General features: G+C 33.2%; 1 protein-coding gene across 1 annotated transcript; it reads left to right on the top strand.

Moving 5' to 3' along the window:
- Positions 1 to 7,988: 7,988 nt before the first annotated feature.
- On the top strand, positions 7,989 to 11,164 carry LOC114406361 (serine/threonine-protein kinase OXI1-like). Its single transcript, XM_028369049.1, has 2 exons — positions 7,989 to 8,582; positions 10,117 to 11,164. Exons 1-2 carry the CDS (start codon positions 8,191 to 8,193, stop codon positions 11,036 to 11,038), a joined length of 1,314 nt encoding a protein of 437 aa, XP_028224850.1. The 5' UTR covers positions 7,989 to 8,190; the 3' UTR covers positions 11,039 to 11,164.
- The last annotated feature ends 3,082 nt before the right edge of the window (positions 11,165 to 14,246 follow it).

Here is a 14,246-nt window from a genome sequence, read left to right on the forward strand (position 1 = left end):
GTTACAATCTATAACTATAGCAAAAGGAAGACCATGTCTACAAATCGGTGATATCCATGTGAACTTCTAAACCTTCTCATGAGAACTTTTAAACCTTCTGAGCAATGACTTTGGCAAGTTTCTGTTTGGTGAAGTAATCAATGGCGACCAACAAGAACTTGAGTTGACCCTTTGCAATTGGAAAATGACCAAGTATGTCTGTGCCCCAACATGCAAATGACCATGGTGAATATATGTTGCGTAATTTCTTTGGGGCACTTGGTGAAGATTGACAAACTCTTGGGTGTTCTTTGCATTTCTTTGAATACTCTAGCAATCTGCTCAAATCCTTGGCCAATAATAATTAGATCAGAGAACCCGAGTTGTCATACTCCTTCCACTTGTATTCATGCAACAGATGCCCATGTGAATCTCATTCATGACATACTAGGCTTCATTATCCTTCAAACATTTCAGCAATGGGGCTGAGATTCCTCGTCTGAAGACTTCTCCATCAATAATAGCATAATGTGTTGACTTCAATTTCACCTTTTTGGCTTCATTTTCATCTTCTAGTAACAAATCATTTACCGTATAGTTCCATATCGGGCTCATCCATGAGTTGCTGCCTATTTGATTTGCAAAAATGTTTAATGTGTCCATGCCTCATGTGGTGAGAGTATCTTGTATGAATGTTTTGCGTTGTCTAAACTTTTTGGAACTCGCTAATTTTGATAAGATTGTCATGCCATTGTTTTCTCTAAAAGTGTGCTTAAGCTCATACTTGTCAAAGGAGCTAAGCAAGTGCATTATTAAGTGGTAGTACTTATGCATTTGTGTGTTGCTTGGAAGTCTCCATTGACCTAACCAATGACTAGTTTTGAATCACTTATGTACCTAAATTTCTTCACACCAACCTCTTTTGCTAGTTGAAAACCTGCAATCAAAGCTTTGCAATCAACATGATTATTAGAGGTTTTGAAATCAAACTTTAATGACTACTTGAATGATATTTCTCTTGGTCCCTTAAGAATAATTCCTGCTTTGCTACCCTTGGGGTTACACGCTCCATCAATGTAAAGCATCCACCAATCATCACCATCAATGTTGCTTGCTTTAGAGAAAAGCTTGACAATGAAGTCAGCCAAGCATTGTGCATTTATAGGTCCTCAAGGTTTAAACTTCAACCCGAGTTCAGATAGCTCTACAAACCATGTGACCATCCTTCCAACAAGTTTTGGTTTTCTAAGAACTTGTTTGATGAGATGATCGATTTTGACTCTTATTTGATGGTTATGGAAATATGGGTGCAAGCTCCTTGCTAAGTTCATCGACGATAATACTAAGTTTTCAATCATTTGGTGTCTTTGTTCGGTCCCTTGTAAAACTCTACTAGTATAGTAGATTGGCAATTGTTTTTGTTGTCTTCTTGCATCAATATTGAACTAATCATTGTATTATAAATGAATAAATAAAGAAAAAGTTCAACACTTGAATCAGGTTAAGTCATAATGGACGGGGTCACCGAGAAATTCTTGAACTCTATAAACATTATTTCACACTCATCATCCTATTGGAAGTCATTTTGTCGCTTCTTCAATAGCTTAAAGAATGGTTTTTCCTGTAGAAGCAAATGACTTTGATGTTTTGATGATGATCATGATGATTTGATGCAAATGATGCAAATACGCTTTTCAAGATTAAATTCAAGACAATGATTCAAGAATACAAGACACAAACATTAAGTTGATCACTAGTACATTAGGAAGGAAATTCCTAATTGATATAGCAAAAGGTTTGGCCAAGTAATGCATGTTTAAAAGTGTTTTTCAAGAGATTTACTCTCTGGTAATCGATTACCAGTGGCCAAAAATGCTTTACAACAGCTACTAAATATTTGAATTCAAATTTTAGACTGTGTAATCGATTACACCATATTGGTAATCGATTATCAGCAGTTAATAAACGTTTTAATTCAAATATTAAAGCCTGTAATCGATTACACAAATATTGTAATCGATTACCAGAGGAGATTTTGAGAAAATAATTTTCAAGAGTCACATCTATTCAAATGGGTTATGAATGGCCATCAAAGGTCTATTTATATGTGACTTGGAAACACGAATGAAGAGAGAGTTTTTGATTGCCCAAAAAGTTTTATCCTCTCAAAAGATTAAGAGAGTTTTTCTAAATTGAAATGTCTTATCCTCTCAAAGATTCCTTGGTCAAACACTTGCATATTCAAATAAGGAATTGTGATTGATTTTCATTGTACAATCTATCTCTTTCAAGAGAGATTTCTTCTTCTTTTCTTTTTACTTCTGAAAAGGGGTTAAGAGACCGAGGGTCTCTTGTTGTAAAGGATTCCTGAACACAAGGGAAGACTTGTCCCTGTGTGATTCAGACTTTGTAAAATGATTTTACAAAGAGAGTGGAAAATCTCAAGTGGGTTGCTTGAGGACTGGACGTAGGCACAGGAAGTGACCGAACCAGTATAAATCAAGTTTGCATTTCTCTCTTCCCTTAAACTTCTTTTAATTATTGCTATTTATCTTTTGAGAAGTTTATTCTGAATTGCCTTTTGAGTAATTCATGTTAAGGGTGCATTGTTAATCTAAAAAGAGAGAGCGAAATTTTAAATTGGGGAATAGTTCTTGTTATCTTAATTCAACCCCCCCTTCTTAAGATAACTGAGGCCACTTGTCTAACATTTCCTTCTTCGCCATCTTAGGTAAGAATTGAGAAAGAGAAAGAGAGAAAGAGAGACAGACTAATCTTCTTATTAGTTTTTGAAATTCATTCACATTTTTTGGGCTCCTCAATGCTATGATAGCTTTGCACTTATCGGGATTTGCTTCTATTCCCCTATAGGTTAACATAAAACCTATAAATTTACCTCCCCCAACCCCAAAGGTACATTTTTCAGGATTGGGTCTCATGTTATGCTTTTTGAGCTCTGCAAAGACCTTAGTCAAGTCACAAGTGTGTTGTTCAGGAGATAATGACTTCACCACCATGTCATCTAATTAGAATTATACATTTTTTCCAATCTCTTGAAAAATTTGTACATTAGCCTTTGATAAGTGGCACCTATATTTTTTAGGCTGAAGGGCATTACCTTATAGCAAAAATTAGCTCCATCAATGATGAAAGTTGTCTTTTCATGATCTAGTGGATACATCTTGATTTGGTTATAGCTTGAGTAGGCATCTAAGAAATTAAGAAATTTGAAACCACATGCCTCATCAATTAGTTTGTCAATGTTGGGCAAGGGGTAAGTGTCTATGGGGGAGACCTTGTTTAGGTTAGTGTAGCCCATGCATACCCTCTATTTTCCGATTGCTTTCTTGACCATGACCATATTGGCTAGCCAAGTGGTGCAATCCACTTCACAAACGAAGTCAACTTTCAACAATTTATCATTTTTTGCCTCCAATGTTTTCCCCTTTCTTCCCCAAGTTTATGTTTTCTCTGAGCAATGGGTTTTGCTTCAGAGAAAACAATAAGCTTGTGGCATATGAAGTTGGGGTCAATGCCCAACATGTCAGAATCACTCCAAGCAAATAGGTCATCATTGCTTTGGAGCACTTGTTCCACTTCCTTAGCCAATGTGTCTTCAATTTGTATGCCGATTTTGGTACACTGATGTAACTATTTACCAATTTGGAGAGGTCAAATCTCCCCAATAGGAGTTGGGCTCTGATCTTAAGGATTTGGTCAGGGGTCGAGGTTCGCCCATGATGCGCTAACGGTATTGATACTGGTAGTTGATGCTTTGTTGTTCTTTTCTCTCACCATATTGTAACTTTTAACATAACATTCATGAGCATCCTCCTTATCTGCTTTGACAATGCCAATTTCCCCATGAGATGAGGGAAACTTCATTGCCAAGTGTGGAATGGAAACTATGGCTCGAAGTACATTCAGCTTAGGCTTCCCGAGTAGGATATTGTATGAAGTATCTGCATCCATAAAAAGATATGGAACTATCAATGATTGGGAATTTTTTCGCAAGCCAAAAGTTGTTAGCAACTCCACACATCCCGAGTGTACTCGTTCACTTGCAAAACCTAGTAAAGGTTTTTATGAAGTTTTTAAGACTGTGAGAAACATCTAACTTTTCAAAAGTTAACCAATATAAAATGTTAGAGAAACTTTGATGATCAATTAGTGTTTTTCAAACTCTCCAACTGGCTATTATGACTATTATCACCATGGGATCAATATGTGTTGGATCGTTTTTGACGATGTCTTTATTTGAGAATGTGATTGTTGGCAGAGATTGGTGTGGGGCTTTCTTTGTTTCCACTGCATTGACACTTTTTATATGTTGGTGGGTAGGTATGGTATTCTGTGTGTTTGCTTGTGATTGTTCCAACTACACTCAGATAGCTTCATTTTCTAAGTGCAATACTTGTAAATCTACTTTTAATTTTTGTCATAACGCAACCATCTCATCGACTTTCTTCTTTTGTAGAGCTTCCAACTCCTTAAATCCCTACATCACCAAACTTTCCTCCATGGTATTCGACCTAAATGTTAAACTCCTGGTCGCTACCATAAACTCTTTTGACAGAAGTAAATTTCACTCTGGCCCCACGTTTCATGCCAAATGTTCTTACTGAGTTTTGTACTCGTTTGGTATGTTGGATGTTGTCTTCTCCTTAGGTTGAGCTTATTCTCCGGTGTGGGGTGGGATACCTGAAAAAGGGACTTTGATGGTAAAGTAAGTGTTTGTTTAGGGTGTCTAAACTGTAGAATGTAACTTACCTTCTTTTCTGCTCTGATACCTATTTATAAGGAGTCGATGGTCGAGTTGGTAACCGTCCCACTGTCCACTGAGGACATGCCATTGGTTAGGGGTAATCGGTTAAGACTGACTACCTGTAGGTCTCGTACAATACATAATATATGATTACAATTTTGTTATATATAATATATTGTTACAATTAAATTTAGTAAAATGTTTTGTTAGTTGTATTTATAATTAAAGTATGAGTTAACACCTTGAACTAAAGTGAGAATATAATTGGCCTAGATATAAACATCTAGATACCTATTGTTAAGGATGCTAAGTAAATTGGTTTATTTTTTAGAGGTCATCGAGAGTGACTATACAAAAATCCACTAGGTCTTAATCCTATGAAGACAAGACAAAATGTTTTTGAGGCATAAAAACATAATATCTAAATTCTTTAGAATTTGTCTCTTGGGAAGTATATTCCTCAAAAAAATAACATGGTGTAAAATTTGATAAGTATAAAACATATGAAAGCTAGAGGAAGCACTTTAGAGATGTAAACATAAAATATTGAACTTCATTGAAAATTGTCCTTACCAAAAAGTATATTTTATAAAAAAAAAATTGTTTTTCAAGGATATAATGAAGCCCAAGGTAGAAAATGACTAAGTGTTGGAGATGATATAATGAATACTTGGAAGATTTCAGAAATCGAAAGACCAAACACATTTTCGAGGAAGATAGTTTTGAGGAGCAATTCAGAATACATTTGGAAGTCAAATTTAGCGATTATTTTCCAAAAGCATCATCAAAAAGATGTTAGAAGACAATTTTTGGCCATTATCGAATTCAAAACTCCAAGGACAAGTGTCAAAATCTTTAGAATAGGGGTTAGAACTCAAGGTACACGTGTTGAAATCATATAATTTAACTATTAGACCAAAACTCCTATAAATATGAATCATATAACAATTTTTTCATTGGTTGAAAATACTTACACTATATCTTTGTAACACCACACATGCCTAGGTTTACAACTATTGGTTCATCAAGTGATGTGTGTGTTCTCACTCACTTTTCAATAAAAGTCATTTATATTTTTACCAGTTTATTGCTTTTTGATTCCTCGATTTTTGCATAATTTCTTTCTCCCTACAATTTATTTCCAAAACTTTACTTTTTCACCTCTTCATTACCATTTCTTCTCCAAACTTTAAACTTTATCACTTCTAAACCCCACCACTTCTCTAACCTCAAACTTTTGCATTAATGCAATTACTTTCGTATCTTGAACTCTACTTTTGATAACTCCTTCTTTTAACTATTGATTTTCTAAATCATTTTTCAAATTTAATATATTTCATCAAAAAATACATATTCTGCAAAAGAATTATCATTTTCATCAAAAGATGCAAACTTATTACTTATATTCAGTACTGAAACTTGCATTTTAGTACTTATTCTTTAATTAAGATTGTTTTAATATTAATATTTGAATAGTCATATTTTCTCAGGTTGAAGCGTGGAAATCACTGGGTCGAATAAAAAAATCCACATCCTGGAATCTTATGATTCTAAGTCCCACAAATAAAAAATACTTTATTTTTTATTAGAATAATTGGGAAAAGTTATTTTATAAGTTTTCGTATTTTTCAAAATTTATTATAAATTTTCACCATCAACAACTATATATAATATCCATTCCTATATTATATGGGTAACTAGATATTTATATTCAAACTTCTTATATACTTTTAAAGTAAAGGAGCTAATTGAACGAGGACAAAATCTAACATTAAAAATAAATTAAAAGAAGAAAAAACTTATCCATTAAGTTATCATGAGATTGAGACATGGTTAATTGATAATGTATTCTTAAAGAATTACTTGAATTTACGAAACTTATTGCAGAAGTTATCATGTATGGACTGTTGTTTGTAGTTATTCGGTTAGCTGCATTTTTTTTATATAACAGGGGTTGAATATGTTGCTCTTACCATGTTCACAATTTGATTAAATTCATTTTTAATGTTCAATAGTGTGAATTTTTTCACGGCAATTATTAGAATTTATACTTTATACGTAAGAATAAAAAATGTGATAATATTTTTTTATTGGTGTAATATATTCATAAAATCTAAACACAAGTTACACATCTTGCTAAGCGTGCGTTGCGTGGGTGTAATTACTATACTAGATTACTAGGTTAAGTTGTCATAAAGATAACAATATGTTAGTGTGAACACTGAACTCACCATGTATCTTATTTTAAATTTTTAAAGAAAAGTAATCAGAAAAAGAAGTCCTATTGTCAAACTTAATTAACAACCAAGCTAAAGACAATTCCTTGGTAAAAAGGAAGAAAATGCAGACAAAACGGCCTTTTCTTTTTTATGATGATGGAAGACAAAACGGTCCCTTTTTTTTTAATATAGTAAAGTTTAGATGAGTTTGATTTTAAGGATTCATTTGAAAAGCCATAAAATTCAATGAATATTTACCAACGTACAGATTATTTATCAATAAAATTTCACATCAATCGACATTTTTATGATATATGTGTTGGTTCTTTATCAAGTGAATCAATGTTGGTAAAATTATCTTACTTACACCTTGCACCATATTTTATAAACGAATGACCAATATCATCAAGTTATTATTATTATTATAACATTATTATTGTAATGAGTCTGTCTGTTACAGCTATTTTTTATAAATAAAAATGTATTTGTTTCAATTTTTAAAACAATAAAAATTAAAACTAAAAGGTTTAAAATTAAATTTAAATCATAAACTATTTAACACATTGCTCCTTACACATCTACTTAAAAAAACAACTTTTATAACTACAAATAAACATGTGCCTAATATCTAGGTTAACTTTGTTTTTTTTTTCTCTCTAAAATTTTAAAACAATTTTTTAGTTCTCTTAATTAAGAAATAATTTTTTTTCTTTGTTTTTGCTTTTTGCTAGAATAAAAGCAAATTTGACCCAGCTTCTTCATTTTTTTTAAAATTTCTAAAATATAATTACTAAACGATTTTCCAATATTTTTTTTTTAAAATTTGTCAGAAACTGATGGAATGGAAATATAGATAGGTGCCGCACACTACGCTACAGCATCTAGAAATCACACGCGTTTTAGTCACGTTCCCCCAGTTTCGTTCTTTCTTCACAAAATCACGTCAACAGTGACGTCGTTTTGTACACGTGTCAAAACACCACGTGACTTCAATTCAATTCAACCCATACATAAAAAAGAACCATTTTCACTCACGAAATTCTTGTGCAGCAAGGAAAAAAAAAACAAAGAGTATCTAACTATCCACCCACCTTTCACGCGCAAACCCTATAAAGCCTCTCTCAACGCAACAACATCAAATCTTCATACCTCAACCTAAAAAAAACCAAAAAAAGAAAGAAAAAACTCCACCAGGTCCTCCTCTCCCGGTACCTGGTAACCCGCACCATGAGCGACAGCGACACCCGCCAAAACGACATCACAAAGCCACTCGATTTGGAAAACCTGAGAGTCGTCTCGGCCGTGGGGCGCGGCGCCAAGGGCGTCGTGTTCCTCGCGAGAACCGGTGACCGGTCGTCGGAAGAATGCGTGGCGCTAAAGGTGATACCGAAGGCGCTGATTCTTCAGAAGGCGAAACTAATAAACGACGTGGAGTACACCAGGGTGTCGTTTGAAGAGCAGGTGCTACGTCGTTTCGATCATCTGCTTCTGCCTAGGTTAAGAGGGGTTTTCGAAACTGAGAAAGTCGTTGGTTTCGGTATTGATTACTGCCACGGTGGCACGCTCCATTCGCTTAGGAAGAAACAGACCGAGAAAATGTTCTCCGATGACACGATCAGGTATTAAAATCAAGGTTAAATTACTTATTTGTTTATAGATTCACGGTTTATATTATTTTCTTAGTTTTTATGATTTGAAAGGGAATTAAAAAATTATTTTTAAACTATAAAGATTAAAATAAAATTAAAATATAAATATAAAGACTAAAAAAATTATTTTAAAATTATAAGGATTAAAAATATAAAAATCAAACAATTAAACCTAAAATTAATATTTGCTGTTTTAATTTATTATTTAAATTTAATTTAGTTTTTCATTTTTAAAATTGATTTAATTTGATTTTTTTAATTTATTTTATGTTTTTAAATTTTTAAAATTGATTTTTTTTAAAAAAATTATGTATTTTGTGATGATTTAAAATCACTTAATGATAATTAATGATAATTTTAAATTGTGTGATTTCTTATGGTTTAAAAGAAAAGATCAAATTAAATCAATTTAAAATACTAGATGATCAAATTAAATAAAAAAAATTAAAATACTAATTTAACCCCTAAAATATATTTTTTTCTTTTTTCTTTTTCACACTGATTGGATACCAAGAAAGGTTGGGAAAGTGAGAATTTGAGAATTCTGAATTTTATGTTTGTTTCTGAATGGGATGTGATTTTCTCTCATTCCTTCTCCCCATTAGGTTAGCCAAGAATTAAGCTTAAATGTGTGTTTAGATGAAAATTAATATAGTGGTTGATTTGATTTTATCGTTTTTTGTTTTTATTTTTTATATTTTTTATTTGAAAATAGTTTTAATTTATAAGTTTTCAAGATTTTAAAAATATATTTATTTTGATTTATAAAATAAATATTTATCATATATTTACTCCTTTTTAGTTCTTCAGACAATGCTGAAAATGGTAAATTATTGTTTTCAATTTTTAACTTGTTTTTTAACATTGAAATTATTTTTAGAGAAATATTTAAAAAAAAATTAACCAAACACATTTTTATTCTTATCTTTTGTTTTTTTTTAAAATAAAAACAAAAAAAATACTCTAACCAAGCATGATCTAAGCTTAAGGGAATGAAAATTTTGGAAGTTTTGTTTGTTTTATCACTTTATTACGTGGAGAGTAAATTAAAGGACAATTTCTAATTAGAATGTGTTTTAGGTGTATAAAATGAAGATTATTTTTTATTGATTATGTAATTTAAAGTATTTTTAATTAATTATTAGTGTAATTTGGGGAAACAGAAAAGATCTTCCATTTTTTTTTTCAGTTTATATGATGAGTCTATGTTAATGGTTGAATTTATTTTCTCGGCAACCAAACAAGACCGATTCTGATTACTTGTCCTATTCGCACTGTCCAATTAGGCTTTTTTTGCTTCTCTGGTTGTTTTCGAAAAAAAAAATAATACCGAAATTTTGTGCTTTTTATGTTAAGATCTTTACAATCGTCAATTGACATTACTAAAAAAAAAATGAAGGAAAACAAAAATATTAATTTTCTTTCATTTACATAACAACCAAACAAAGCACAAAAACAAGCGAAGAATCTGATTCTTTTTTGTCTTGGGATTTTTTGTGTGAAGGTTTTATGCAGTGGAATTGGTTCTCGCATTGGAGTATTTGCACAATTTGGGAATAGTGTATAGAGATCTGAAGCCAGAGAATGTGATGATTCAAGATAACGGTCACATAATGTTGGTTGATTTTGACCTCTCCAAAAAGCTAAACCCTAAATCCCCTCACTCACTGAGTCAAAACTCTTCCCCGAGTCCCAACTCGAAGACAAAACAAACTAGGAAGCAACGATTAATGCGTTTCTACAGTTTCTGCAACTCGGGAATCTTGCCCTGCGACTCGGACTCGGAGCCCCCACTCAGCAGCGTCAACTCAGTGCGTCACACCGAGTCCGACTTGGTTGAAAAATCAAACTCGTTCGTAGGAACAGAAGAGTATGTGGCACCAGAAATAGTCTCCGGAAAAGGTCACGGCTTCAGCGTTGATTGGTGGTCGTACGGTGTTGTTTTGTATGAGATGTTGTATGGAACAACGCCGTTTAAGGGCTCGAATAGGAAAGAGACATTTTACCGAATCTTAATGAAGGAGCCGGAGTTAACGGGGGAGAAGACGGCGTTACGGGATTTGATTGGGAAATTGTTGGAGAAAAATCCTGACCGTCGGATTCAGGTTAATGAAATCAAGGGCCACAATTTTTTCAAGGGGGTTAAGTGGGACACGGTGTTGCACATTGCGAGGCCACCTTATATTCCCGAAAATGAGGTTGAGAACAAAGTGGGGTTCAGCAAAAGCGACGTGGAAGTGTTCGTGGACAACGTGTTTTTTCCAACGGGTGATGATGGAGGAGAGAAAACAAAAACGCTGTTGGATAATAATAATAATAATAATAATAATAATAATAATAATAATAATAATAATAATAAAGTGTGGATTGACGAATTAAGTCATGTTCCCATTGGGAAGAAGAATGACGATTTTTTGATTTTTTGAGTGACTTATTCTCTTAATAGACTTTAGACTAAATGTGGATTCTATCCTACCTAAAAAAACTAAATGTAGATGGCATGCATTTTTTGGAATCTAATTTATATTTTGACCATTGTTGAGAATGAGATACATGAGTTAGTTAATTTTTTTTTGCTGTTAATTAATTTCTTTTTTTGTTAATTTTGGTTCAAGATAATGCCATTGGCTAATGTTTTACATGATTTTGGGGTAATTTTGTTGATTTTAAAAAAATATTGTATACACCGAAAATAAAAAAATAAAATAAAATATTAATAAATAAGAACATATGTAATTTCGAAAAATAATGCACAATATGTTTTTTTTATAGGATATAGTTAAAAACAAGATGACTATTTATGCCACTGACAAACTTTGGCATCCTACCAAAGTTAATCGTCCAGGTAATGGGAAATAAAAGATGGTTAAGTAATTTTTTAAATCACCAATAATATAAGATGTGGGTTGATTTAACGATGATTCTGTAAAAACTAATATCGTTTAAAATGTGGTGTCATTTTTGTAAATAATTGTAACTTTTTAGAGATGGTCTTTGAAAATGAATTACGACCTTAGTTTCTTCAAGAATGGACGTTAAAAAGCAAGACTTCAATGTCAGTTTTAAAAAATCGTCTTCGAAAGGGATGTGTTTTTCCTTTTGATTTTCACGCAATCTTCACTTCTTCGAAAGACATGCCTTTCTCTCACTTACACCCTTTTACATTTTGCAAAAGTGTGAAGCCCTCACCAGTGTTGTTGCCGCTGTATCACTTCTACCACACCGTGGCACTCACGTAGCAACAAGATGTATAGGAATGGCTTTTCGGGTTCTACTGTCGGTTCTGGTGCTGGTGCCGATGCTGGTACTGGTGGGTTTTGGATTCGAATTCCAACTGGGTTGGGTATGGCCCAGCCTGGATTTGGCTCCAAGGTGTTTGGGAATTAGAAATTCAACCTTAGTTTGAATCAAAACCCTAACCCTAATCTTGGGAAGAAGAGGGAGAGGGACCCAGTGGGGGAGTTAGTTGCTGCAATTAAGGTTTTGGGAGATGGGTTTGTGAGAACGAAACAAAAGGAGATGGCGAGGGAGATTGAGACCATGCAGATGGAGGTGGAGATGAAGCGCACTGAGATTATTCTAGAGTTGCAATAGAGAATTGTGGAGGCACTTGCCAAGGCCATTTTGGAAAAGAAGAAAAAGGCCAAGACTGTGTTGTCGCCCTAAGAGCCTTAACCTTGAAGTTTATCATATTGTAAAGCTGAGATATTGCGATGGAGCTTCATTTACTAGAGATGCCATGTTCACTAACAAGGTAAATTTCATCAGCATTTTTAATGTGACTAAACCAAGTTTGCTGCATAAAATAACTCTTCATGCTTATGTGATGAATATCAGACAACAATACTTTATTTCAAAGGGCAAAAGATTTGGGAAGCCATTATTCACGACCTTCTACCACAAGGTTTGGGAAATGCACGAGAGGTAATACTCCACCCCTATGGAGTTTGCTTTCGTTTATTCTCTCAAGTCTCAACATTCATTAGTTTAAGTCAACAAATTATAATAGTATTATGTATGATGTAAACGAAATTTATAAGAGAAAAAAATTATGCACTGACCTAACCTTATAAAACAATTTTATTCTATGTTCCATCATAGACTACTATACAAGTTTGTTGACTTTTATATTATGTACTTTCAAAGTCATATCAATGATAATTTATAATTAAAAGACTGTCTTAAACTATTTTACACCATGCATGACTGTAAAACTCAATCTCATCTCCGGCGTAGGCTTTACTTTCAGGTTGCTCAGTAGGAGGTTTAGCAACCTTTCACCATTGTAATGACTTTGCCAAGTATTTGCCATTGGATGCTAGTGTTAAATGCTTGAGTGATGTCGGTTCATGTATCACTATTGTAACACCATCTACCCCGACATACATATAAGTAAATAAAACATATAAAAATACTGATAAACAAATTCACATGGGTAAAAAGTTCACATTCACTTTACTGTTACCAAATAAAATTTATTAAAAACATATCCGGCTCAGAACAAGGCCGTCAAAGTTTATAAAAGAAATTTTATTAAACCAGTGAGGTAAAATAAAATAAAATAAAATAAAATAACATCATGAAATTAAAATAAAAACTCATCCCCAATATCACATCTTAGTAGAGCATTGTGTCCCAACATCCTCCAGCACGAGATTCTTTAAAGTCATCCACCTAGTTATCTGCTCCCACAAACACAAGGTTCGAGATCATTACAAGATCCAAACACAAATAACACACGGGAGTGAGTTATCACATTTCTAAAATAATACAAATAAAAAAGAAGTAATCAAAATAAATTATGGAAGTAATTATAACATAGCTCAACTTAATACAATCCATGTCACTTCACCACTTTATCATTTAAAATTCATTTTTCAATCACCAATCATATTACACATGAATCACACACTCGGGTCAAGACGTAGTAACACTCATCAATTTCATAATAAACAATTAGCAAGCGCTATGAAACAATTATACTAAGACTCAAGCCTATTGCAATGTGGTACCATGTCACTAAAAAACCATCCTGGGGTGCTTAGAATTACAAAACAAGACACACCACACAATGGGTATGTCAGGTCACTCTCACTAAGTAAAATCATAAGGTGACCAGTCAGGGTCATTCTGTTTTGCGAGAATACTCCAACCATATGGGATCAACATAGGCTTAAAGGAGCACTTAAACTGAGTGTCTTTACCCCCAAGGCCTAAACTCTGAAGAATTCGTTAGGGCCTCACCTTCTTGATTCAGGTTCAACCCCTAAAAAAGTTTTTACACGTAGACACTGCTCATGAATTATACAATACTCACGACCTCACACTCATGTTTCAAACACGTTTAACACATTACGCTACAATTTAACACTTTAGGTTCCTAACTAGGAATCCTACACTTTTCCTTTAACACTGTGCATAAACACTTTTCTCAAGATAAACACCAGTTAGGTTATTGTATAATTCACAGCTCACAACACAAGTATTGTCACATCAAGTGTTAACCACACACTTATTCACAATCAAATCTCATGTCCATAATTTAACATCTCATAATTTCACAATCCACCATCACATGTTTATGTGTATCTCACACATTAACACATGTTCAACTTTACACTTATACTCAATCTC

The sequence above is a fragment of the Glycine soja genome, chromosome 3, assembly GCF_004193775.1.
Source record: "Glycine soja cultivar W05 chromosome 3, ASM419377v2, whole genome shotgun sequence".
Classification (NCBI taxonomy): domain Eukaryota; kingdom Viridiplantae; phylum Streptophyta; class Magnoliopsida; order Fabales; family Fabaceae; genus Glycine; species Glycine soja.